The sequence below is a fragment of the Camelus bactrianus genome, chromosome 36 (genome assembly GCF_048773025.1).
Source record: "Camelus bactrianus isolate YW-2024 breed Bactrian camel chromosome 36, ASM4877302v1, whole genome shotgun sequence".
Lineage (NCBI taxonomy): Eukaryota > Metazoa > Chordata > Mammalia > Artiodactyla > Camelidae > Camelus > Camelus bactrianus.
The window spans coordinates 8,778,466-8,805,063 of NC_133574.1; the positions used below are offsets into that span (position 1 = coordinate 8,778,466).

At 33.8% G+C, this 26,598-nt stretch overlaps 1 protein-coding gene and 2 pseudogenes across 1 annotated transcript; 2 read left to right on the plus strand and 1 right to left on the minus strand.

Moving 5' to 3' along the window:
- The first annotated feature begins 2,543 nt into the window (after positions 1-2,543).
- Positions 2,544-3,491, plus strand: LOC141576176 (olfactory receptor 8H1-like). The gene has a single exon (XM_074358651.1). The coding sequence runs from the start codon at positions 2,544-2,546 to the stop codon at positions 3,489-3,491; it is 948 nt and encodes a 315-aa protein (XP_074214752.1).
- Positions 3,492-9,076: 5,585 nt separating this feature from the next.
- Positions 9,077-10,008, minus strand: LOC141576085 (olfactory receptor 5T2-like; annotated as a pseudogene).
- An 11,682-nt stretch (positions 10,009-21,690) lies between these two features.
- On the plus strand, positions 21,691-22,641 carry LOC141576132 (olfactory receptor 8K3-like; annotated as a pseudogene).
- Positions 22,642-26,598: the final 3,957 nt, after the last annotated feature.

Sequence of the window (26,598 nt, forward strand, 5' to 3'; positions counted from 1 at the left end):
CCACCCAATAGAAGTCAAAGGACAGTAATAGAAATTTTTGAAACAGAGGACTGTACATTAAATAACATATTATTGACAGTTTATACAACCCAGATGTCAGCATACAAACCGAGTAGTGGGGCATGGGTCACCATGGCCCCTAATAAGAGCAAGGAGGAATGTTATGTTTTAAGGAGTTTTCTTATTGACACTAGGAGATTATTGCTCTTTATGGTTGAGCAGGTATTTCTGCTGTTGGGGGAAGTTTGGCTGAAGCACTTTGCAGACACACAATGCACAGTGAGGGGAGAGAGGAGGCCAAAGGCAGAGAACATTTTTTGTGTTTAAATTTGTCTTGCCTTCTCATAAAATATGAATATTATTTGACACATGTTTGAGCAGCACTAACTTTTGATGAGTAAAATTGCCCTTCCAAAGTTCATCAAAGATACAATATATGCAAAATTACCTCCTTTATCCATACCAACTAATTATCTCCTGAAATTCAGGAGTTTGAGCAGACTTTCCTGTAAGAGTCATCTTTAAATCTACATGAAACTTGATTTTATTATCATGAATTAATGAAAGATTCAAAAGGCTATTTTAATCTGATTCTCAGTCTAACCCTTTTTAGAGCCTTCTTTTGTTTCCTCATCTTGGATAAGTAATGTTCAATAAAACCATTGACATCTGATGAACATTTATAGAGGGAAATTAGTCATAGGATATCAATCAATGCATAATACATGAAATTATGGGTCTAATGAATGACTAATATAACATTGGTCATAGTATATTATGAAATTTTAGTTATAAAATTAGGATGGGTACTGATTATACAGGCTCATAATATTTATGCAAATCTAGAGGTATACAAATAAACATTCTATAAATGAAAAAAGTAATTGGGAGAAATTTATCAAAATGTTACATCAGTTTTGAATGTTTTCTTACCATTCTTTGAATTTTGTTATATTCTAATTTTGTTTTTATGAATATATTTACTCATTTAATAGCATCACACATTAAAATATAAAATTTCCTTATGAAAAATGTATCTTTCCATCCCTGATGGCTTCAGTCATAGGATAATTATTTCTCTAGAAATAGTTTCTCTACTGCCCCAGACATAAATTTAGAGCATCACAAAGGAAGCCCAAACCATTGGGCTCTTCATTGTGTGGCTTCTAAGGGAAAAGAATACTAGCTTCTCAAAACCCAGCAGAACTGCAGGTAATCCTCAAACTTTTGTCTTTGGAATCCTGCCAAGCAGTCTTCCTTGAAAATTGGCCCACAGGGAAGACCAAATGTTGCATTATCATCAGTCCCCAATATATGAGGTACCCTGGCATCATCAGGGTGAGAGGCCAGCCATACTCTGCTCTGCTCACATGCACAGTGGATCGCTGATATTCTTTTGAGACATAACTTCCTGGCAAATTTTACATTTGATCAGGACCTGAACAAAATTTCTAGGTGGATTTCTTTTTTACCCCAGAATAAAACAAAATGAATGCACTAAAATTTAAAAAGAACTTATCCAAACAAACAAATACTATATTACAGAAATTTTCAACTTAAATGGTTTTCACATTTTATTTGTGAGAAAAATTTGAGGTTGACATGTTTCTAGACAGATAATATTGGAAGACGATACTTTTTCACCAACATTGGCTCACAGTGAGTATTGTTCTCGAAATTAGAAGGTTTTAGTCAGGATAAAATAAAATGGGGACATAACCAGAAGAGCATGTGTACGTACAGAATATAGATCTTACCTTGCAATAACCCCAGGATTCATGGAATCAGAGATATAGAATTGATGGAATCATGGTTTACAAGTAATGTGCATATTTTCAGAAAAAAAATTGTTTTGAAGGGTCAAGCTTTGAAAATATTATATGTTTTGAAAATTAATACTAATATGGGATCCAAAATTTTAATGCACCTTACTAGAGTCTTCTAGGGTTGAAATTTGTCATCTTGTGTTAAATAAAATTGGAAACAAAAGGACAATACATGATGCATTAAAACTATTTTTCTATCTTTGTTTATTATGTACCTAGAATTTATCCATCAGGTTTTCTGAAATTAATTGTAAATAGGAACATAGTATTATGAGCATGCTCTCTGGAGTTAATCGATCTTGTTAGAATTCCAGAGTCAATATTGAATAACTGACTCGGAATAAGTTACCTATATTCTCTTTGCCTTTTTCTCACCTAAAAAATGTGGCTACATGTACTACTTATGATATAATAATTTTATGGAGATTAAATGCATTAATAACAGGAAGCATATAGAATAGTATCAGGGTTATTGTAATTAACCACTATATTAACTTTTATTATATTTTATCCAAATTTCAGTTTATACCTATTCCTATATTTCTCAATCAAATTAAGGATTTTCTCTCCATACTCTGTACACTATATTATTATCACTTTCTATTAACACTGAACTAATACAAATGTCATGGCATTCATATAAACCCAAATCTTTTTGAAGTACTTCCTGTTAAGTATTAGCTTTGATTTCTCAACAGTTTATAGCATTTGAACACTATGGGTCAAAGGAATAACACGCAAGTGTCCAGCTTCATCCTTCGGGGGCTGACAGATTCTGCAGGGATCCGGCTGGCCCTCTTCACGCTGTTTCTCCTGATATACCTGATCACCATGGTGGGGAATGCGGGGATGATACTGATAATCCGCCTGGATCTCCAGCTTCACACCCCCATGTATTTTTTCCTCAGTCACCTCTCATTCCTTGACCTCAGTTACTCAACTGTCATCACCCCTAAAACCTTAGAGAACTTACTGACCTCCACCAAGTCTATTTCACGGATGAACTGCTTCACCCAGTTGTACTTCTTTGTCTTCCTGGGTGCCACTGAATGTTTCCTTCTCTCCTCAATGGCCTATGATCGCTATGTAGCCATCTGCAACCCTCTGCATTACCCCATAGTTATGTCCCTGAGACGCTGCTGCTTCCTCATCCTTGGGTCCTATTTGATTGGCTTTCTGGACTCCTTTGTCAATGTCCTTTGCATAAGCAGATTGCATTTCTGTGAATCCAATATAATCCAGCACTTCTTCTGTGACACATCCCCAATCTTAGCCCTGTCCTGCACTGACACACATGACATCGAAATCATGATATTCATTGTCGCTGGCACCACCCTAATGGTGTCTCTTATCACAATATCTGTGTCCTATGTGTTCATCCTGTCTACTGTCCTGAAAACTAATTCCACCTCCGGAAAGCAAAAAGCCTTTTCTACCTGTGGCTCACATCTCCTGGGAGTCACCATCTTTTATGGCACTATGATTTTCACTTATTTGAAACCAAGTAAATCTTACTCCTTGGGAAAGGATCAGGTGGCTTCTGTTTTTTATACCATTGTGATCCCCATGCTGAATCCATTCATTTATAGTCTTAGGAACAAAGAAGTAAAACATGCTTTCTGTAGAGTCACTCAGAAGAGAGAGGGATCCAGGCAATTAAAATAACAGTGATGCTAAACTTTTAAATTCATCTATTTTTTCTTGCTTATGGTGTATTTCCTTGCTCTCTTTCCAGAGACAGTAGAATCCTTTTTTTTTCTTTTTCCTTCTGTTGTGCTATCTTTCATTTGACCATTTATGATCTGGGAATTACCAGGAATATGCCTTTAGAAATTCACATAGTAATTGGAAACTATGAAATGTTAAATCTCTGGTTTAAATACTTGTTTTTAAGGGCAACTGACTTGCAAAATGAAACAAAATACAGTTGTCATCTTTTAACCTGTATCATACAAATTCCCATGCATACTCCAACTTCAGAGAATTTCACTTTGGAAATAAGCTCCATTGGAGGAACAATGATAACACTTTTATCGATTATTTCATATTTTATGGAGAAGCAATATAGCAGAGTGATTATGAGCATTTGCTTTGGAAGCAAACACTCCAGAATTCAGACTCTGTATCTGCTGTCCTTTTAGCTGCATAACCCTTTAATAAATCACTGAATCTTTTCAGTCTCAAGTGTCTTCGAACACATGACATAAGTAACAATTCCACATCCATATAGTTAATATAAATATTATATCAGATAATGGATATAAAACATTTAAGGCGGTACTAATAAATGCTGGCCATCATAATCGGAACACTCACTTTCCTGAGTATTTTTAATGCACATGAGCTTTTTTGTAAAGAACACTTCTTTCTGTTTTATAAATTAGTTTCGATTGATTTGAAGAACAAAAATACAAAAGGCAAAGGAAAAACTGAGCGCTTCACAATTTTGAACTTAGAATGGTATATGTTACCATTGGAGAAAATTTGAAAAATATTGAAAAATTTAAAATACTGGAAATGTCCTAACAGTTATTAACAGCTTTGTATATGTTCTTCTAGATGGATAGTTACATATGTACATGTATATATTAAAAACTTAAGCAATATTTCTGATATTTCCTATGTAGGTTTTTGAAGCTTTCTGTGTACAGTTACGAGTTTAACCATTGATTATTCCTTTGTCATTGAGACCTAAGATGAATGTGTTCTTTGCACATGAGAAAAATTCAGACTGTTACTTTGCAATGCTTTGGACATGACATGTTTGAAATTCATCACGTTAAAAATCTGCATGCAGTGGTGGCTACCTGAAAGCATTTAATTGTGTGATTTATGTGCAAGCTTTGTGTGATTCATCTGCAAGCTTCAGTAAACTGCTTCTTTGTTGAAAATCTGTGTATGTTTTTCAAAAAAATCATTACCTTTCTCCTGATTTCTGTAGGTTTGTTATAATCATTAAAGTAAATATTGAATTAAATGTTTGACTCATTTCTTTTAAATCTTTTAACAAAGATAAATTGTAAAGCTATGAATTTACTATGAATTCAAGTTTTGTGGCAACTCAAAAACTTTAGTCAGATAATCTTCTAAAATTTCCATTATTTTTAAATTTTTCTTCTACATAATCTAGAATTGGAAATTTCATGTTTTTTGCTATTTAAAGGCTATTTAAGAACATATTTTTCTGTTTTCCAAGTATTAGATTTTTTGAGTGTGAATTTTGGTAACTATATAGATTGCTTTTACTAAAAAATGATTGTAAAAATTTTATTTTTTGAAATTTATATTGTTTATAAAATTATAGTTGATGATTTTTCTTAAATATTTGTTAAATATTAAAAATAAGATGTAAAAGTGCAAATTTTTAGGAGTTAATTTTTAAAAAATTTTTACAAATTCAAAACTGTCAACTAATTTATTCAAGTCTTTTAAATATAAATTATTTTCCTTTACTTAATTTATTTTAAATATTTCTTCATCTAATATGAATGCCATTTAAAACTATTACGACTTATTTTTGCTCTGATATCCATGCTGTCTAGCCTCTATATTTACAGCTAACACTATTTGTTTTGTCTTGCAATTGTCTAAATTATGCTTCTTTGGCTCCTCTCTCATCTTCTGTAAGCATTATGTTGTTTCATACGTTTACAGACCCTTTTCATTTTCCTAGTCTTTTTTATAAACTATGCTTTTACTTTGCTTTCAATTATTTCTATGATTAGGAAATGTATCCCGTTGTTTTGTGTTGGCAAATATGGTCTACAGATTCTATGATTTTGTGGACTACACTTAAGTAGAGAAAATTACAATTAAATTCAACTAAATTCTAATTAAATTAAGACTACCCTATCCTCTTTACAATTCAGTTTAGAAACCATGGTTACTATACCATTACAAAGGTGTAATACAATCTATGGGCAATAAGAAAGATTTGGACTATTTGCATTTGCCCTGAACATTCCTTGTTACATTAGTGCATATCATAGTTTATGTAAAATGTAGCCTGAAGCAACGTACAACATAATACTCTTTTTCATGGTGCCATGCCAAAATGCTATTTAATAAAAATATGATCAAGAAAATAAGACAAGAATAGAGCATGTCAGAAACATAAATATCTGTATTTGCCTCAAAAAAAAAATGGATAGATATAATGGTGATAACATACTTTGCTAGGCTCTTCCTATGTGCCAGACAACGTTCAAAGGGCTTTAGAGATAAAATTAACATGGTTTATCTTCACAAGATAGCTTGCAGGTAGGTACCAGCAATATCTAAATGTTAGTCATATGTAAAGGGAAGCCACCTTTGTACTCATTTAGGCAAAGACACACAAATAATCCTGAAATTGTCTCACATATCTCACATCCAATCTATCAGTGTATAATGTTGATTCAAAATACAGAATATATTTGCACATAACATATCTCTAAAATAAGACTTTCCAGATAGTTTTTTTAAAGGCAAATATATTAAAAATTGTTTCAGAAAGTTAAAAATAAATGTATGGGCAAATGTGCATTTAGGTAATACAAATGAAAACAAAACATTGGTTGTCATTTTAATGTCAAAAATGCAGATTGCAGGAAAGATTAAAATAAATAGAAAAGGATACTTTGTATTGAAGGACTTCAATTCATAATGAAAACTTAGAGGTAATTGTCATCTTTGCAAATAGTCATGTAGCAACAAATATTCTAAAACAGGAAACTTCTCACAGAGGAAATGAAAAGACAAAAATACATGGAATCATACCAATATTAGGAAAGCCTAATACACAGCAGTTAAAATTTTTTAATCAAGAAAACATTGAAGAGGACTTAAAAACTTAAAGCACTCATTAAATGTGATTATTTTATTGAAATTAATAGATAGATATTAAGCATTGACCATAAATAAGAAGGATTTCAGTTTCTTTTCCAGTGTACTTGCAGTATGTATAAAAACTGCCATAATTAGTGAAAACAATATTCTGAATTCAGAATATTTAAAAATTTTATTCTGTCTAGAAATGAATGACAAATAAAAACATTTTCAGTCACAAATAAGTATTTCAGTTAGGCATTAAAAGATAAGTTACTAAACCACTCCCAAATGAAAGACAAATAAGAAAAATACCAGATAGATTTATAGCAAAAATATGACATATTTAAAAAATGAGGGACGTCACTGACATAGTGTTCCTTGGAAACTCCATATCCAATACAGAAGACTAGAAAAGAAGAGCAAAATAGACTAATGAAAAGAAGAGGAAAATATTTTAAGGAAATAATAAACCAGAAAATCTAAACAATAACTAACATTGACACAAAAAATGCTGTCTCTATTTTACAAGTTTCCCTGAGTTGAATTAAGAAAAAAATGGTTTCACATTTTTTAACCTGTAATATTCATTCATTAAGGGAATATTTATGAGGAACAGTATGTATTAGACATTGTTCTAGACTCTGGAAAATAGATTAGACAACAAATCAAATAGAAATTAAACTGCATATTATGCAAAATAATTAAAAATGCAATGATGCATTTAATAAACAAGGAATGTGAGGAGATATAAAGCAGATAAACTGTCATATAAGATCTTCACTAAGAAGAGAGATTTAAAGGAAAGGATCATGTGAATAGCAGTGGGGAGAGCTTTCCAAATAGGAAAAAGAAATGCAGAAAAATTGGGGAGGATTTGTTTCATTAAGAAATGCTCTGTTTATACTGTCAAGTTGTTCTTAAACTTAGTAATCCCAGTTTAGGGAAATATATGTAAGTTGTATTCTATGTTCTAAGACTGGAATCAAAAGGATTTTCACAAAACACAAATAATAATAATGGAGAAATGAAAAAGAAAGAAACAAAAAAGAAAGAAAGGAAGGGAAGGAGGAAGAAATTAAGGAAAAAATGATCATTGAAGGGCACATATCCTTGCAATAAAAATGAGGCCTGCTGGGAGCAGAAGTAAAAGTGAGCGTAGTAGGGATGCTTTCTGTACGTTGGTCCTTAAGCCTGGGCGATGAGGAGTGGTGGCATCTGCAAAGACATCACAGAGGGGTAAGGGTGAAAGGGAAAGAGAGCAAAACTGAGTCTGGACCACACCTCTAGGGAAACCCAGAAAGATGTAGAGGAGCTTAGTTCAGAAAGAGCCAAATCCAAGGGCCAGATGTACCTTACCCTGTAAATTGTGCTTGGTTTGTCATTCTTGAGTTTAAGTATAATCTTGATAAATCCTAATGCCTAGCCTCTGTATTCTGTAAAAAATTATACAATGAGTTTAATGTACATGCTCTGGATGAACATATAAAAACAAGAGAAAGTTACCCTCACAAACATCGGGTAGTGAAACTAGGAACTGGAACACATATCCGTGATCCCTGACTCCCTGGCTGGGATTAGACTGATGTCCATGCGTGGATCTAAGGATGGAGAAAAGTGCTTTAAACTGGAGTCCAAATCAGTGATTCCACGGAAAGTGGTACAGGGGTATGCCAGCTGTAGGTTTGCTATCAATTGGGTGGTATTTGCTCAAGCTTGTCAGATATAATCATAAAGTTACTTGCAATTGCAACTTGGAATCCTATCCAACTTAACTTGCATTGAGATGAAAGTTAATACTATACATTTTAAAGAAAAGAGAACATTCTTATGTGACTGTGTGTGTGTAGATAAACAGAGGATATATGCCAGCATTCATGTGTTCAAATTCTAATCCTCGTACCACAGAATGTGACTGTGTTTGGAGATAAGTTCTTTGTGATGGTAATTAAGTGAAAATGAAACCTTTAGGGTGGACTCTAATGCAATAGACTCACAGAGAGAAAAGAATACGTGAAGACACAGGGCGAGGGAGACTGCAATTGATGATACAAAGGCCAAGACTGCAGAAGGCAAATCTGGCTTCACCCTGAACTCAGACTTGTGGACTCTAGACTAGTGAGAAATAAATTTCAGTTGTTTAAGCCACTAGCCTGCCATGCTTTGCTGTGTCAGCACTCATACTATTGTGCTGATGCAGTCAGTATCTACCTATCTGTACCCGTCTGTCTATGTGTCTGTGTATCTGAGTGAATCAAGTAAGAAGCAAATGGAAGACTCACTTTTCCTGCCTGTGTGGAAAGTGTACAGGTGGAGGTTTGACTATGATCTTTATTTAAAGATGTCTAAAAAGAATGGGGAGATTACTACACTAAAATAATTTTATCATAACTTCTTGATATGGAGACAAAGAACATCATTCTTCATTTGTTTCAATTTACTGGTTAATTTGAAAAATATGCTTTATTAATTATCCAATGTTTCCCAAACACTCTCTTCATGGCCTCTTTGACATCTTTGTTCCTTGAACTATAAATGATTGGATTCAGCATGGGAATCACGATGCTATAAAATACAGACACTATCAAGTCATGGTCCAAGGCATAGCTAGAACTCGGTCTCACGTACATGAAGAGGATGGTTCCATGGTAAATAGACACTGCAGTTAGGTGACAGCCGCACATAGAGAAGGCTTTCCTTCTCCCTTCGACAGAATGCATCCTCAGAATGGCCAGCAGAATGAAGCCATAGGAGATCAGGACAATCAGGATAGTGACTATCTCAATAGAGCCCACGAAGTAGAAGAGTAGAAGCTGGTTTGTGTGTGTCAGAGCAAGAAAGAGGGATGTCACAAAAGACGTGTTTAATTTCATTGGACACACAGAAGGACAGGCTAACTGTGTCCGCTGTGTGCACAGAAGCATTCACAATGCCACCAACATAGGAAGCAGTGATGAGTGGCACATAGACTCTGGGCACCATGCTCATTGAATAAAGGAGGGGCTTGTAGATTGCTACGTAGTGATCATATGCCATTGTGGCCAAGAGGAAGCATTCTGTGGTCCCTAAAGTAACAATGAGAAACAACTGGGCTGCACATTCAAAGAATGTAATGGCTTTATTTTTTGACATAAAATCTACTAACATATTTGGGGTAATTACTGAGGAAAGGCTGGCATCCACATATGATAACAGACTCAGAAAATAGTACATGGGGTTGTGCAGCCAGGAAGCCTTGGTGATCAACACAACTAGTCCTAATTTTCCCATCAGATTAAACAGGTAGATCACTAAAACCGGGAAAATAGGAAGATCTGCAGGTCAGGCTTGTCTGTGAAGCCCTTCAGTACAGAGTCACTTCAGTGACATTCTGCATGGTGACCCCTCATGAAACAAACTTGAAGGTATTCATAAAATTATAATTCATAGTGCTATGACAAGAGTGAGCAATATTGTGACTTAAGAAATGTGAACCGTATTCTCATATTTATTTCTTGGAAATGCATAACTTCCCAGCAGCAGTTCTAGAGACAGTGATAAGACAGTGGGCCGAAGGTTGACACCATTCACTGTGGAATCAGATGGAAGACTTGGGATTTAACTAACTGGTTCAATTCCTGTCATTTCTAAAAACTATCAAGTCAAATGATTAATTTTCTACTGAATTCTATTAGCTTTTTTCCTATGAAGTCACACTGAAACACAAAGTTTACAGCTAAAGAAAGATTTCTTATATAATTATTACATTAATATTTATCTCAAAAGCAGAATACATATAAATGTGCAAAGTGTATTAATAAACTTAAATATTTAAAATGAGTTTACATGTAGAACGGGCTGAATAAGATTTGTTTGGTAGACTAATTGCCAACTGAATTGTAGTATTTTATGAGTTAATCTCTGTAAAAACATTTACAGCTCGATTAGATTTTTCTGAAAAGAACTAATTAATTTTTTTCTGAGAATTGAATTGATTGCTATGATTGAATAATTTGGTCTTTTGTTTTGGGGAATCTAAATTCTCAATAATAGATACTTTTTCTTCTCTCAAATTCTGTGGTGAAATAGGAGAATTATAATAAAAATAAGAAACATTTTTTTCTCTCATAGCATAACATTTGATTATATATCACTGATTTTTTTATACAGGGAAATGACAGGTAGGTAACTATTATTTAAAAGTAACAAATAAACTTATAGATATTAGTCATTTAAAAATATAACTACAACAAAAACAATCTTTGCACCTAGACATAAAACTTAATATTTAAGAGTTTAAAAAAAACTTAGCAGGAAATGAAAGTTAGAAAAAGTCTTCCCTGTGTTGTCCCATGGTTGATCAAATGAGGACTCTCAGTGTTACCTGAACACGAATTCAGAGTTCTGTTATTCACCTGTAATTATAACACTAGTTGGAGGATAGATTTTATTTAAGTCATTTATTTTTTATAAATCTACCCTTCAAAAAATCTGAGTCAGCCTTCAGGGTACCTAGTGTACTGCAAATAATCTGCACATTATTTAAATTCATCCAGTTGCAATTCATTCAGATGCATCCCATTAGTGAGAGAAAGAGCCATCTTGATTAGAAAAAGTGGTAGAAGGAGACGAATGTGCATACCAATAACCTTCTGGAAGACAAAGCCAAGATCACCCAGAAAGAATGTCAACATATGACTTTAATGCAAGGTGGAATAGTCCAAATGCCTTGGGCTCAGTATTGAAACACTAAGTTCAAAAAGGAGGAGAGAAATTATAACTGCTAGTTATTGAACTGTAGGAAGGGGGCTTTGCACACGTTGCTCTAGTTCACCTTTGCAGAAACCCTGCCAACTGAGAAGTGCTGGCCAAGGTTGAGTCCCGATCTCCCCCAGGGTATATGTGCTTTTCACCACTTCTTCCCACCTCTTACTACATCCTGGCTTCATTCTGGATCTGATCTTCCCCCTCTCATCCCCTCACCCCCACTGAAATAAAATAAAACATGATCTTTGATGCATTCGGATATTTTCAAACCCTTAAGACAAGAGAAGCACTATGACACAAGTAGTAGTGGCTTCTGCATTACGTAACTAACAAAACAAGCATAAAAAAATTACTGATTATTTTTCTCACGTCAAAACATAAGCCCCCAGATAGGTGAGTAGGTCAAATGTTTTCTTGGCTTCTGTTGATAAATTTCCCATTTTACTTTGACTTGGACTGTCTTCTTCCAGATGGAAAATAAAAACTTAAACTCACTACTTCTACAAAAGTGAAACAGTATTGTCCATTTTGCTTTTGTTTTGTTCCAAGAAGTATTGTTTTTCAATTTTTAGACCGACACTGCGTGAATTACATTGTGATGAATGCGTTCTATTCACCAGTAGAAACGGCAACAACAGAAAGCCTTGGTACTAGGGATTTTATAACGTAATTAATTTTGATAATTTAGATCCCAACTCCTGAAATATTCTGCAGATGATCTGAAAATTTCTCTTACCTATGGAACAGAAAATGCAATCATCAGTACATTGTGAATATGGTTCCTTCAGATTCTTATATTCAGTTACTTAACTGTTGGTAAACCCACAGGAGATGCCCCAAGGGGAATATCCTTCAATTATCTTCTGGTTCAAAACAGCAACACGATGATTTACTCAATAATAAAAAAAGTAAGTGGTTCTAAAATAATGTACTACATGTTGATATGAATAAAATGAATAACGTTTTCAATGTCTGGTTTAAAATGATGCCTTCAAAAAATATATACATTGTCTAACCCTATATAGGAAACCTTAAGATGTGAGACATATTCTTATACCATAGCCCTGACACTGGGTTAGCACTAATTTCTCTGAGAACCAATGCTTTCATCCTGGCAATGTAAGCCATTTTACATTGCAACAAGTAAGTAAATATGGTAAACTATAGTAATGTAAAACCACAATACTTATTTTGCAGAATCTAGCAGATGGATTTATAGTCAATAAAATTCATTACACATTTACTCTGTTCAAATTACAAAGTGCTTGGTTAAAAACAGTAAAGTATAAATTTTGAGCTTATTATAAGTTTATTATTCAAGGTAATAAGAAAAGTAAAAAGAAAAATAAGCCATGGAAATGTGGAGGAGACCTCAAAAGTTTAAAGCTCTGTAGGATTTTGTAAGCCACGTAATCCATGAATCTTAAATATTAACCTATTTGGAAACTATTACATAGATTATCTATAGATTGTTCAGATTAAATAAATCTATGCAGAATAAATTTTAAAGTATCTAATATACACATACAATAAAACACACACAATCATACATACCCACACAAACACGCACCTAGGACCAAAATAGAGAAAATTAACATTGGTTAACAAGGGAGATCCAGTAGAACTTATATTTTTCTTCAGTTTGCCACATGATCTCAACCATTCACAGTCACAAAGGGACTGTGAGAGACTGATACAGTTATTATTGTATTATTTAATTATATTTTTTGGTGGTAGTGGGGAGACAATTAGATTTATTTACTTTTAGAGGAGATACTGGGGATAGAACCCAGGACCTCATAAATGCTAGGCATGTGCTCCACCACTTGAGCTATACCCTCCCCCTGTTCCTGTTCATTGCTGAATAGTATTCCACTGTAAAGATGTACCATGTTTCACTTATCCATTCAATAGTTGATGGGCATTTGGGTTATTTCAAGGTTTAGAATATAGTGAATACGGATGCTAGAAATATTGGCATACAGGTCTTGGTGTAGACACGTTTTCTTTTATCCTGGGTAAATCAGACTGAGTGAGATTGCTGGGTGAGCTGCACCATTTTGCTTTCCTCCTAGCAGTGGATGGATGAGAGCTCCAGATGCGCTCCATCACTGTGAGAACTTTGTATGCTTACCTACTATTATATTTTAAAAATTCTAGTCATTCTGATAGATACTAAGGGATCACATTGTGGTTTTAAAATTGTATTTCTCTAATCACAAATGTTGTTGAACATTATTTTTTATAGACTTAGTTGCTACCAGTGTCTAGTGAAGTGTATATTCAAATGTATGCCCATATTTTAATTGTTTATCTTTCCTTTTGTTTTCATATTATTGAATTTTTAAAGTACTTTGTATATTATGTACAATAAATTCATATTCTTATTCAATATTCATATTCTTTATTGAATAGCTATTCAGTCTGTGGTTTGTTAATTTTCTCAACAAGGTCTTTCACAAAACAAACTTTAAATGTAATAAAGTATAATTTATCATTTTTCTCCTAGGGTTCATGAATTTTGTGTTTTATACAAAAGTTTGTGACTAACCCACAATCACAAAAATGTTGTCCTAATTTTTTTCTTAAAAATGATATTGTATTAGGGTTTTACATTAAGGTCTAAGATTTATTTTGAGACAACTTTTATATATGATGCAAAGAATGAGTCATGTCTGTTTTTTTGTGACATAAGGCTATTCTATACATTCATATCATTAGAAAAATACTGTTCTTCCTCTGTATATTTTCCTTAGCAAATGCATCAAGAATCAATTGACTGCACAGTGTGAATCTATTGCTGAAGATTATTCCATTGATCTACATACTCCTTGATGTATTAGTTTTGTGGCAAATCTTGAAATTAGATTATATAAATCTTACTTTACTCTTCTTTTTAAAAATTGCTCTGACTACTTTACTTTCTTTGCTTTTTAAAATAAATTGTAGAATTACCTTGTCAATTTGTTTAAAAAAATAGCTTGTTTAATTTTAATTAGAGTTGCATTGAACATATGGATCATTTGGGAATGCATCTAATAAACAGATCTTTTTTTGATAATTGTATGTATATCAGTATCATCTTTCATATTTCCTTTATTTCCTTCTTTTCTTCTTTCCTTCTTTCTTTCTTTTAAAAATCAGATTCCATTCCCTATCTATTAATTTAGTATCTCTGAGTGTAAGGCTTAAGCATTTATGTATTTTTCACAATTTTTTGAAGAATTTCTTTAAGTACATAGCCTAGCACTAGTTTATAAATTAGTATAAAGGGTTCCCAAGATGACACAAGATGCTACACAACTCAAATTTGACCTTCATCTTTGTTAGATCCCTAAGATTCTAATGTTCTATTATGTAGAATTTTACAGTTATTCACACACTGTCCTATTTTTGTTGTCAATGTTTCATATTGCTTTATTTATATCTTACCCTCTCTATTAATTACCCAATGAGTTTTAGAATATCTTTCATACTACTTACAAGTGTACCATTCTCCTTTTTACCATTTGAAAAACCAAAATCCTTCTGCTCCTTTTTGGTCCCAGAAGGGAATTAGTGTGTTTTCACCTTGGGGCATCCCTGTAGACTTCAAGAAGAGCTTGAGAACCTGATATAAGAGTTCAGATGTTCAGAAGGCATAGTGTGGCTTCATGAAATGAGTAGCTCCATTTCTACAGGTAAGAAGAAAGCTTTTCCATAATTTACAAAATACACCAGAAATTATAATCTTGTATCTCAAACTACATGATATGCTTTAGTATTTAAATTTGAGATAGAAATGTTTAGTTAACTCAGAGTGGAATAAAAGTTGAGTGAAAGAAGGCCAGGGGACATAACTAGGAAAGACTCCTTACGTATTTAGGTCAATAGATTTGTAAGTTAGAAATTTTATTTAATTTCTTTGATGGAAGATAACTTAAGGTAAATAGAGGGAGTGAGAATAAGAGGCTTTATTTCAAAAGTAGGAAAATTAGTGAATGGAGAGAAAATTTTCTGTCAGTCAACCACTGGGTATATGACATTTGGGAATCATTTTTGTCTCTCATGGAGGGATATACAAATTTTTAATTTATTTTATTTATTTCACTGAGAGTAGCAAGAAGGAAGTCAGTTACAGAGAGAAACCATGGTATCACAGGAGGCAGGGAAGGATGGTGAAAAGTACATGCATCGTGAGGAAGACCTTGGGCTGAAACTTGATTCTGGGATGTTTTAGCTGTGACAATTGCTATAAAAGGGAAATGAAGGAATGTATGCAAAAGTCCATTCCTGTGGCCTGTGCTCAGCACATGGCTGTTATTACTTTTCCTCTTTTGCAAACTTAGTGTTTCAATGTTGATTCTAAGATATTTGGATTTTTCTGTCTTCCATTAAATTATATTTTTGAAGAAGCCTTATATTAATTTTAAAAGTTGATCATAGATTATTGAATTCTTCAAGAGTTATTGTCACTTCCTTTTCATAATTCTAAATCCTTTCAATATATTCTAATATTGACTTAGTTGTACCCAGTATAACTTTCATTTTTGCCTGTAGCAGAAATGCCTCTTTAAAGAGGAATTTAGCTGAAGTATTTAACTTGGTAGTCTTTCACTCTCTTTTTGAGCCAAGTCAATTTAAGCTCACTGTAATGTAGAAAATACAATTGTGGTGAGCTGTGTGTGTATTTTTTAGTATCAACAGAATACACAATCATAACACTTCTTTATTTTCTAAGGAATAATCCAGAGACATAAAGAGTGAATAGAGTAAAAAAAAATGATCAAAATGTGATTCATTGGATTTATCCTGAGAGAATAATGTTTTGGTGTGTATTAATAATCACAAATCACATATGTTACATGAAGGTAAAGAATGAAATATCTGATTTGAAAATGAATATATGTATGTTCCTATATGACTGAAGTATTATGGTATACACCAGAAACTGACACAACATTATAAATTGACTGTACTTCAATAAAAATATATTTTAAAAAAGAATGAAATATCTGGATTAAGGTTCTTGCCACTTCTATTCAATGATTAGTTATAACACTAATTTTGTGATCCAATATTTTCTAATGCTTTAAAAATGCATGCATTTAGTGACAAAGTTCAATTATAGGGCAGTCTTAAATTTATAACACAAAACTGACATATTCAAAGGAAATTGCTTTGTATCTTCATTGCTTTACACATTTAATTAGTCTGCCTGGATGCATCTGTTTTTTTCCCCTTGGTCATTTAAATATATTGGTACTTTAAAGTGGGTAAACTTTGGAGAGCAAGTCTAACACCACACGTGGCTTTTAATCATGAACCTGGCTTATGAACACGTCCTTTCAGATTCTAAATTCTGTTATTTACCTTGAACAAGGAATATCATTGAACTAATGTCAAGAATTGTATCAGGGCTAGCCTTCTTATGATTCCTCCTCACATTTAAAAAAGTAGTTATTTCAACACTGTGGCGTAAATATTAATGTTCTCATTCTATAGGTGACCAGATTATAGCAAATCATTTTTTACAATTACTGAAAGGTCTGGAATGCTGATATTCTGTTCTAATTATCTATACACTGATATACTATCTCATGAGTTTCAAAGTCAGAAGGAAATTATTTTTTAGCAAATCACTTGGAGTTTTAATGGGCTTTAATATGAAGACAGCTAACAGAATGCAGTGGTCAATTAACCAGCTGACCTGATGGTTTAGAAATGGCATGAATTCAATCAGCAAGTGAACACTCATGTATTTCCATTTGATTCTGCAGTCAGGGGCACAAACACTTGACCCACCACCTTGTCACTTTCTCCTGACTTGCACCTGGGAAATTATACATCCCCTGAAATTAATATGAGGACATGTCTCGTATTCCCCTGAGTCACCATACTGAGTCACAGTGTTGTTTATTCCTTTGTAGCAAAAGAATTGTGGGAAACACTGAATGTTGAAGTAATTATGGGTGATGAATGCATATATCCAACAATTAATAAACTTAAATCCAGATATTTGAGTGAGGGCAGTAAAAATAACTTAAAAATAAAGCAGGTGAATTGTACATAAAGAATGTTTCTTTTATAAGGAAATCAAAAATACCTTGAATACTTAACAAAGACCAGTGGCATCATTTCCTGTTCTCAGATGCTTTGGGAATAACCAAGGAATTGCATCAAGTTCCCAGAGGAGTATCTCAAAGGGGACAGACACATAAATTCTTCTGGCTGCAGTCAGACTAGTAATCACATTGGGGAACAAAGAGGCATTCCTTGTTTTAGGTGAGTAGATGGCACTGATTATCCTAATTACTAGATTAGCTCCAATGACAATTCTTGACCCCTGTCTTCAATTTTAAATTACAGATATGGGTTTTAGTCACCAATGCCAGTCTCAGAGTACTCTGTACCATGAATATTAATACACTTTTTTCATAACTGTGTTTTCTAGATAAATGATATATTTTGACAATTATTGGTGTTCTTTGAAGGTAATAAGGGACCTCATTTCTATGTTATTATTTCTGTATTTATACTAGGATTCTAGATCATAGGCCTTCTGAAGAGGGAATAAGCATTTCCTGAAAGCTCTTGAACGTTGTCTAAGCAAAGATGCTGACTGAGGTTTTGATTCTAAGTGTCAATGCCTCGATATTATAGTTTCTGATCAGGCTTTCAGTTATTCAGTAACACAATGTTATCATTATCTCTTATTGTCATGTATCCATAGAGTTTCATTTGTGTTCTACATATTTATGGCCTTTTTTTTTTTCTTTTAGCTAATACCCTATAATTGTCAGATTGCAAATTTCCCCAAAAGAAGATTCTGAGGCCAGGAGTTGGGTATATAAAGTTAACTTGGTAGATGATTCTAGGAAGCAAAAATGAGAGAAACAGGAAGTGTGAGACCGAGAAGGGAGAAAGCTAATAAAGTGTGCATTAAAGAATAGATTACTGCTATATGCAACTAAGTTTCAATCACTTAAGATTTATTGCAGTGCCCTTCAGATTTCTTTTAGGAATTACTCAGAAGAAGGCTAGAAAGGCTTGGACAATTATCCACTGATTCCTGTCCCTTATTGGTTGGTTATTGCTCCTCAACACATTAAATCTCAGGCACTTCCAAAGTGCCTAGCCTGTGGTCTGAGCAAGATCTCAAGATATTATGCCTTCAGAAAAAGAGGTCATGGGACATGGGCTTCTACCAGCATGCCAGAAAATAATCTAGCATGGCTGCAAGCCAAGTCATGGGTGACCCAAAATGACAAGGGATGAGAGACAGGTATGTCTGCTACAGTGATATTTGTAACTGTAAGTTGATGGCAAAGCCAAAATAATACAAAATAGATTTTTGACTTGGGCTAATATCTCCACCACACCACCATGAAAGGATGTCTTTGCCCTACTAGCTTTACATAAATTTATTTTTGTATGAATGGTGAGGCTAAAGGCTTGGGAGTATAGCCTATATATTGACAGTGGGGGCAAAACTGAGTCTAAAATCAATGGCATTAAGTGGTCAAGGAAGATCGGTCTTTGGAAGAATCATCAATCTAGCGCATGCATTGCACTCTTAGTACTGGTGAACTCGCCACTCCTTAGCCACTTCATAATCTAGCCCACGATACTGCCTTGCCTTGCTCATAACGTACTTACATGCATTAAGGCACATTTTCTTCCTGATCTCTTTTTTGTATTACAAATTGTGCATATCACAAGTGAGTAGGAAAAAATATGTTTTGAAGGATGGAAAGAGGAGAGCAGGAGACCTTCCCATATCTCTCCAAAGGTCCGTTATTTGGCACAGATAAAACACCAACTGTTACTTAGCTCTTAGAATTTGACCCACGCATTTTAGAATTTAGCATTATTCTACATGATTATAATGAAGAAGTACAGTTTTTAAAAAATCTTCAAGGATTATAACAAGCCACATAATAGCGGTTTAGGGGATGACACTGAGTATAATACTGAACATCTTAAGTTACAAAAATTTGGTGTTTTCTAACTAGGACTTGCTAAGCAGCACAGTTGGTCAAATTCCAAAGTTGTAATTAGAAAAGATTTACATTGATTTTATATCCTTCACTAACACCACCTAATTGTAGTTAGTGGTCCTTTATTGAGAAAATGCAAACTCTTTTACACAATAGGGAGTAAAACATATATAAGGAAGGACTTGTAGCCTTATTAGCTGGGCTGGATGAGAGAAGTATGGGTGTCTTTAAATACTATATGTACATACTTTTGAAGATGCTAATTCAGTCAAAGATTGGTGAGCCTGACATAGTTTTAGAGCTGTTCAAGATTCTTCTTTCTTTTATCCTTTCTGGTTCTTTCTCTCCTTCCTTTGTGTGGGAATACAGTATTCTCAGTTTGACCAAACATGTATCTCAGTTGAGGCTATTTGCAAAGTTTTCTAGAAAGCTTAGTTGAGATTGGGTGTTTGCATTTGCATAAGAGGACGTCCGTGGGCTTCAGTTCCATCCCCCAAGTCCTGGTGCAACTCTGAAGTGTGTGCTTCCATCTGAAAAGAGTCAGTCTTGTTGCTCAGCCTCCTTGTTTCTTTCCAGTTAGTGCTTGGGTGGGGATGTTGAGGGGAGGATCAGATAAAAACATCAGCTCAGCTCAGTTTCAGAAGAACTCCAAGGATTTGTAAAAACGGCAAATGTTTGGATGAAGAGGTTTGCCATTATGAACAAGCCGTGGTGGAAACTTCCTTTCTTTGGGTATAGTTTTTTGTAGCTAAAGGCATTAGACTTTGTCATTTTCCTTGTTTGTTTGCTGCTAATGAATGCTTATTTTTCCTTTTTGTGTCTGTGAAAGTAACTTGTATGAGGCAGATTTAATCTTCCAAATTAATATTGAATTCACTTCTTCTGTCTTGTTTCTCAATAAAGTTTTGTCTCCTTTTACAAGTAGTTGTTTATTTTTTATAAATATTTTATCAAAGTTATGAAATTCCCCTCTTATTCTTAATTTTATTGTTTTTATTTATTCTAAACAGTGTTATTTGTTTTTTTAACATTTTTTATTGAGTTATATTCATTTTACAATGTTGTGTCAAATTCCAGTGTAGAGCAACATTTTTCAGTTTTATGTGAACATACATATATTCATTGTCACATGTTTTTCACTGTGAGCTGCCACAAAATCTTGTATGTATTTCCCTGTGCTATACAGTATAGTCTTGTCCTGTCTATGTAAATTTAAATAAAATTCAAATACTTCAAATGAATCATGCAATATCTAGTTCCTCTTGTTCCCTATGACATCTTTATTTTTCATCCTTATCCTTCATGCAGTGATATCCTTTGCCATTTGATGAGGCATTTGAGAGAGAATTCTCTCCTTCACAGAGATGTTTCTTTCTGTTGGATAAGTATATCCTAGTAGTTTACTAGATGGTTTTAATTTTTACTTGTCTTAAAATGTTCTAGAAAAATATAACAACTACAATATTAAATCCATCATTTCAGAGATATTGGGCTAAGGTCAAAGCAAATGTGGGCATATTTATCCGTTGTTCTTTCCCAGATTGAATCAATTACAGATGCAGGGTTTACTTGGTATGCAATATAGGAAAAGCTCAGAAACTTCAAAAATCGGCACACATTTGCTGAAGTTTCAGATCCACATTTCTTGAAGAAATAAGTCATTTATGTGCAGTACAGTGGGCATATTGGGGACTACTAAAAATTTGCTAAATTATTTTCTATCATTATAAACATCACTAAACAATATTTAAAACTCATAAAAGCATGGTTGAATGAGAGTAAAATTTAAAAAATCAAATGGATAGTGGAATGAAAATACCATTTGTCTATGTGGAGTTATAATGAAGAGAAGTGAATCAAAGTCTATTAAATTAGTTTAATAGCATTTTTTTGGAGACTGGGGCTAAATTGCAAGGTCAGGAAGCAAAGGGTTATTACTTTTTATTATAATTCTTTCTAAAATTGATACATTGTAACCAATTTTGTGCGGTTTAAATGAAAAAAAATTTTGAAAAAATGTAAGAATTCCCACTCTGATCGAACTTCTCTGATGACATTGTTGACAGAGCTGTAAAGGAAATGTATGTACCTTGAAGTGATAACCAGTACATGACACACAAAAATAAGATGGCTGCTTTAGATCTTAGGTTGTAACGGTCTCTAAATTTGGTTCCAGGTTCAATGAGGGAGGTGAGTCTTGTTTTAAATCACTCTGTCTAAAATAATGGGATCTGTCTTACACAGGATGACTGTGAATACTAGACTTTTCACAGATGATGTCTTCTGAAACCCAGTGTCTCTTCTAATGGTTCTTCCCACAGTTAATTTCCTCCATGGCCTGGATGGACAGACACAATCAAATGGAGCTGAAAGAATTCATTCTCTTGGGAATCACAGACCACCCTGAGCTCCAGGCTCCATTATTTGGGCTCTTTCTCATCATCTGCATGATCTCAGTGGTGGGCAACTTGGGCATGGTCATCCCCACCAAGGTGGACTCCAGGCTACAGACACCCATGTACTTCTTCTTTCTCAGACACCTGGCTTTCATTGAGTTTGGTTATTCAACAACTGTGGGGCCCAAAATGTTTGTAAATTTTATAAGTGATCAAAACACAATCCCCTGTAATTAGTGTGCCACACAGCTGGATTTCTTCATCTTGTTCATCATCGGTGAGCTTTTCATCCTGTCAGCAATGGCATATGACCATTCTGTGGCCATCTGTAACCCTCTGCTCTACAGTGTAGTTATGTCCCAAAGCATGTGCTGGGTGCTGGTTGGAGTCCCCTAACTTTACAGTGCCTCTGTGTCTCTGATAACCACCATAAAGATATTTACTTCATCATTCTGTGGCTATGTCATTAGTCACTTCTACTGTGACAGTCTTCTCTTGTTAAGTTTGCTGTGCTCAAGCACCCGAGAAATTGAGTTGTTCATACTGATCTGTTCAGTGTTTCATTTGGTTTCATCTCTTCTGATTGTCCTTGTGTCCTACATACTGATCCTTAAGGCCATCCTCAGGATGAACTCTGCAGAAGGCAGGTACAAAGCCTTCTCCACCTGTGGGTCTCACCTGACAGTGGTAGTTGTGTTATATGTGACTCTCTCCTTCATGTACATGCAGCCCAAGTCCAGTCATTCCTTCAATTCTGATAAAATAGCCTCTGTGTTTTTCACTTTGGTAATTCCCATGCTGAATCCTACGATCTACAGTTTGAGGAACAGAGAGGTCAAAGGTGCCCTGTGTAGGATGTGGAAAAATCTGTGCAAATTCCCTATATAAAGTTTAATAGGCAATGCATATAAAACAAATTAGACTATAGACAACTGTTTATTACATGTGATTAACTGTTAGAAAGCAGTAATGGGTGAAAGGAATGCAAACTAGAAACATGTTTCTCATTTTCAACTTATAGATATTCAAGTATTGATCAACTTTGATTTGTCCTCAACTTTTAGGGCAAGAGACTGAAGTCCACATCCCTGTTCTCACGTTGCCAAATATTTATGTTGAAATTGAAGGGAAGTCTTTTTCACTGCATCTACCATTAAATAATCTTGTTTTCAAAGGTATGCTTGTGTCTTTTAATAAAATATTTCATGTGTGTGTGTATCACACAATATTTAAATACTAGTGCCTGTCATACTGGCATACTGACACGTGGAAGATGACAGTGACTGTTCTGTGTGCTGGGCATGTATACAGCAATAAAAAATGCATTAAAAATATTGGCCTTCATGATGCTCTAACTCTGTCTCCTTTGTGGTTGCTGACACCTCAGATTTCTGTTAAATTATATGTAAACATGTATATGCTCAGGGAAGCAAAAATAAAAGTGTAACTGTTTTCAAGTAGCATAATTGTGTTAATTAAAAATCCAAAAGAATTTTCAAGCTAAAAAATTAGAAATAAAAGGTGAATTTTGCAAAATTGGTGGATACAAGTTCAGCATACCAAAAGTTCATTATGTTTCTATATACTAGAATGAAACAGGTAAAAATAAAATTTTAAACAATCCATCACACTTGAAAAAAAATCTGAAAAATACTCAAAGAAAAATCTAATGAGTGATTTGTGTGACATTATGGCTACAAATTATGGAAACATTATTGAGTTATTAAAGAAGACACAAATGCAGCAATATACTGTGCCAATTGACTAGAGGAAATAAATGTGATGAAGTCAGTTCTCCCTAAATTTTCTTATAGATTTAATGCAATAACAAAATTCTTTTTTTAAATTTTAAAATAAAAGAATCTCTGTTTACTCTTGGTTCCTGAAATGGTCCATCTGATTCCATTTTTATAATAATATAATTATAAGATGTATAATTTTTTTAAGCATCTCTACATGTCAGAAGTTTCTATGCTTTATGTCATTTGAAGCTCACAACCAACTACCAAGGCACATATTTGCAGAGGGCATGTAAGAGATTAAACAGTGATTATACCTTGTATCATGAGGCTATGTAGTGAAATTTGAATCCAGATTTAAGTCCAAAAATTGGTCCTCCTTTAACACACGTGACCTAGCAACAATTCAATCCTAGTGTCTACTCTATGCTAAGTGGAGAGAAACAATTGAATCCTTCCCAGAAGCTAAGCTTGAGGGACAATCAGAATTTCCTCATAGATATGTTCCCACCCTGTTCTGTGACCAAAGCAGTTACTTAAGCAGTAAAACCTTCCACTGGTCAATGTCAGTTTCACATCCTAGGACTTGGCCCTGGCCAGTGGGAAAGGAAGGCCCCTGCTTCTAATTATTCAAATTTGATCTCTGAGGAAACATGTCCAGAGACCCCCCCAGGAAACCCATAATCTTCTCTGGGTGACCTAAGGTTGGGGGACCAATTCCTGCAGGGGACATTTGTTCATCCACACCCAGGGGCAACCCTGTCTTCCAACAAGACATCTTTTACTCTGAAGGTTTAAAACACTAATGAAGCCATTGGGCCTTTTTCCCTCTCCCTGCCAAGAATAGGATCAGGTATGGACAACAAATTCCAATCCCTCACCCTCTGCCCTTCTCAGAGTAACCAGTAAACATGCAGACATGTGTCCTAAGGTGCATGCACTCAATTCCCTGAGGGATGGGACCCCTCCAATCTCCAGGCTCTCCTGGACCTAAGTCATTGAAAAATTCTATTTAAAAAAAAATTACTGAAGCTGGTATTAAAATTAATATGGAAATGCAAAGATCCAGGATAACCAGAGCAATATGTTAGAAGAAGAAAGAATCCAGAGGACTTCCATTCACAGATATCAATTCTTTTAATAAAGCTAGATTATTTTAAAAATTATATCATCGTGCATGTATAGACAGACAGACCAATAAAATAAGTGAAAATCAAGTCTAAAGTAGAGGGGGGAGGGGAAGGGATGGGGAGAAAAATGAATGAATATGATATTAAGTGAAAGACCCTAGGTTCTCCAAAAGTTACACTGGTATATACAAATGGAAAAAATATTGACCTTTACTCAAAAGTACAGACATTTTATATGTTACATTTTTTCTTGGAATATGTGATACAGTTAAAGGATACAGCATATAAGCAAAAATGTGAGGTTGATTTCACACTTGGAAATCAATCTATGTAATTAATTTTGCTATAAGTTAAAAGAGAAGCTATAAAATAGGTTTACAATAAAATTAAACACCCATTTGTAATAAACTGTCTAGCAAAGTAAAATAGAAGAAAACAACTTTATGAACAGTATCTACAAAATTTCTACACATAGGGAGAGAATGAATAGTTAGAGCACAGAGAATTTTTAGGGCAGTGAAAATGCTCTGTATGATATAATTATGGATGCACATCATTACATTAAAAAAAAAACTATATAAAACTTCTAACGTAATACTGCAACATTGAAAATTGTGTCCTGAAATTGGTCCCAGGATCAGGATACCCAGTCTCACCATTAATATTTAGTATGTATTGAACATAGTAGTTGGTTCTTGATAATAAAGGGAAAAAAATGAGATATTAAAACAGAAAATCACATACTGCCAATTTTTTTCTAAATTTGGTATATGTTATGATTAACTATATAGTGAAAAACCCATGCATAATTTATTAAAAATGGTAAGTGAATTTAACAAAATTACTGGATACAAAAAGAACTTAGAAAAATCAACTTTATATATGCTACCAACTACAAATTAGAAAATAAAATTTGAGGAAATTTTTAAAAATGACAAAACCATAAAAAATGAAACCTAATTTAGGAATGAATATAACAAAAAATATTTAAGCCCTCAGCAATTGTAGGTATAAAAATTAACAATGCATTTAATAGAGATAAATTAATGTAAACTGATAACGCATTTGTCCATGGAATGGAGGACTTATTATTGTAACAAAGTTTAGAATCTTTAGATTGATTTATAGGTTCAGTATAATCCCAACATAAATCCTTTCTCCCTCCCTTGCCCCAACTTCCTTTCTTTTCCCACTTTTCCTTCCTTCCTTCCTTTCTTCCCTTCTTTTTTCTTCCTTTTAGAACCTCAGAAGCTTATTGTAAAATTTATTCAGGAAGGCAAAACACCACAAATAGCAAAGATAATCTTGAGGAAAGAGAATAAAGTTGCAGAAGCTACATGACCAGATACTATGGCCTGTTATAAAGCTTTAATAATTAAAGAAACACTTTCCTGAGGACAGACAGACTGAGCTATGGAATGACTCCAGAAACAGATCCACACACTTATTGTTACCTGACTTAAAACAGAGGTATCACTATTTTCCAAAAGAGAAAGATCTTTTCAATAAATGCTATTAGGTAATTTGTATATTTATTTTGAGGAAAAAATAAAAGAACCTGAGCATCTACCCATACCCTATACAGAATCAGTCCTACCTAGATAAATGTGAAAGGTAAACAATAAACATTTTAGAGGAAAACAGTGAGAAATCTTTGTGATATTGGAATATGTACAAATTTTAAAACAGAACACACAAAGCAATAACTATATAAAATTTTAAAAAATTAATTGAACTGTTTTAAGAAATTCTATTCATCAAAAGTAATAATGTGGAAAGGGAAACTCTCATTGGGAGAGGATATTTTTATTAGATGTACAGAATCAAACACGTATATCTCAGAGTGGCCCATATGTAAAAGATAAAAATAACTCTTACAAATCAATAAATATTTGGCATGAAATACTACAAAAAGATGACACAAGACATGAACAAGCACGTCTCAAAAGAAAATATCTAAATGACCATTAAACTTG

Excerpts from the sequence above, each read along its gene's own strand:
- LOC141576176 (XM_074358651.1), top strand. The coding sequence starts at position 2,544 with ATGGGTCAAAGGAATAACACGCAAGTGTCCAGCTTCATCCTTCGGGGG.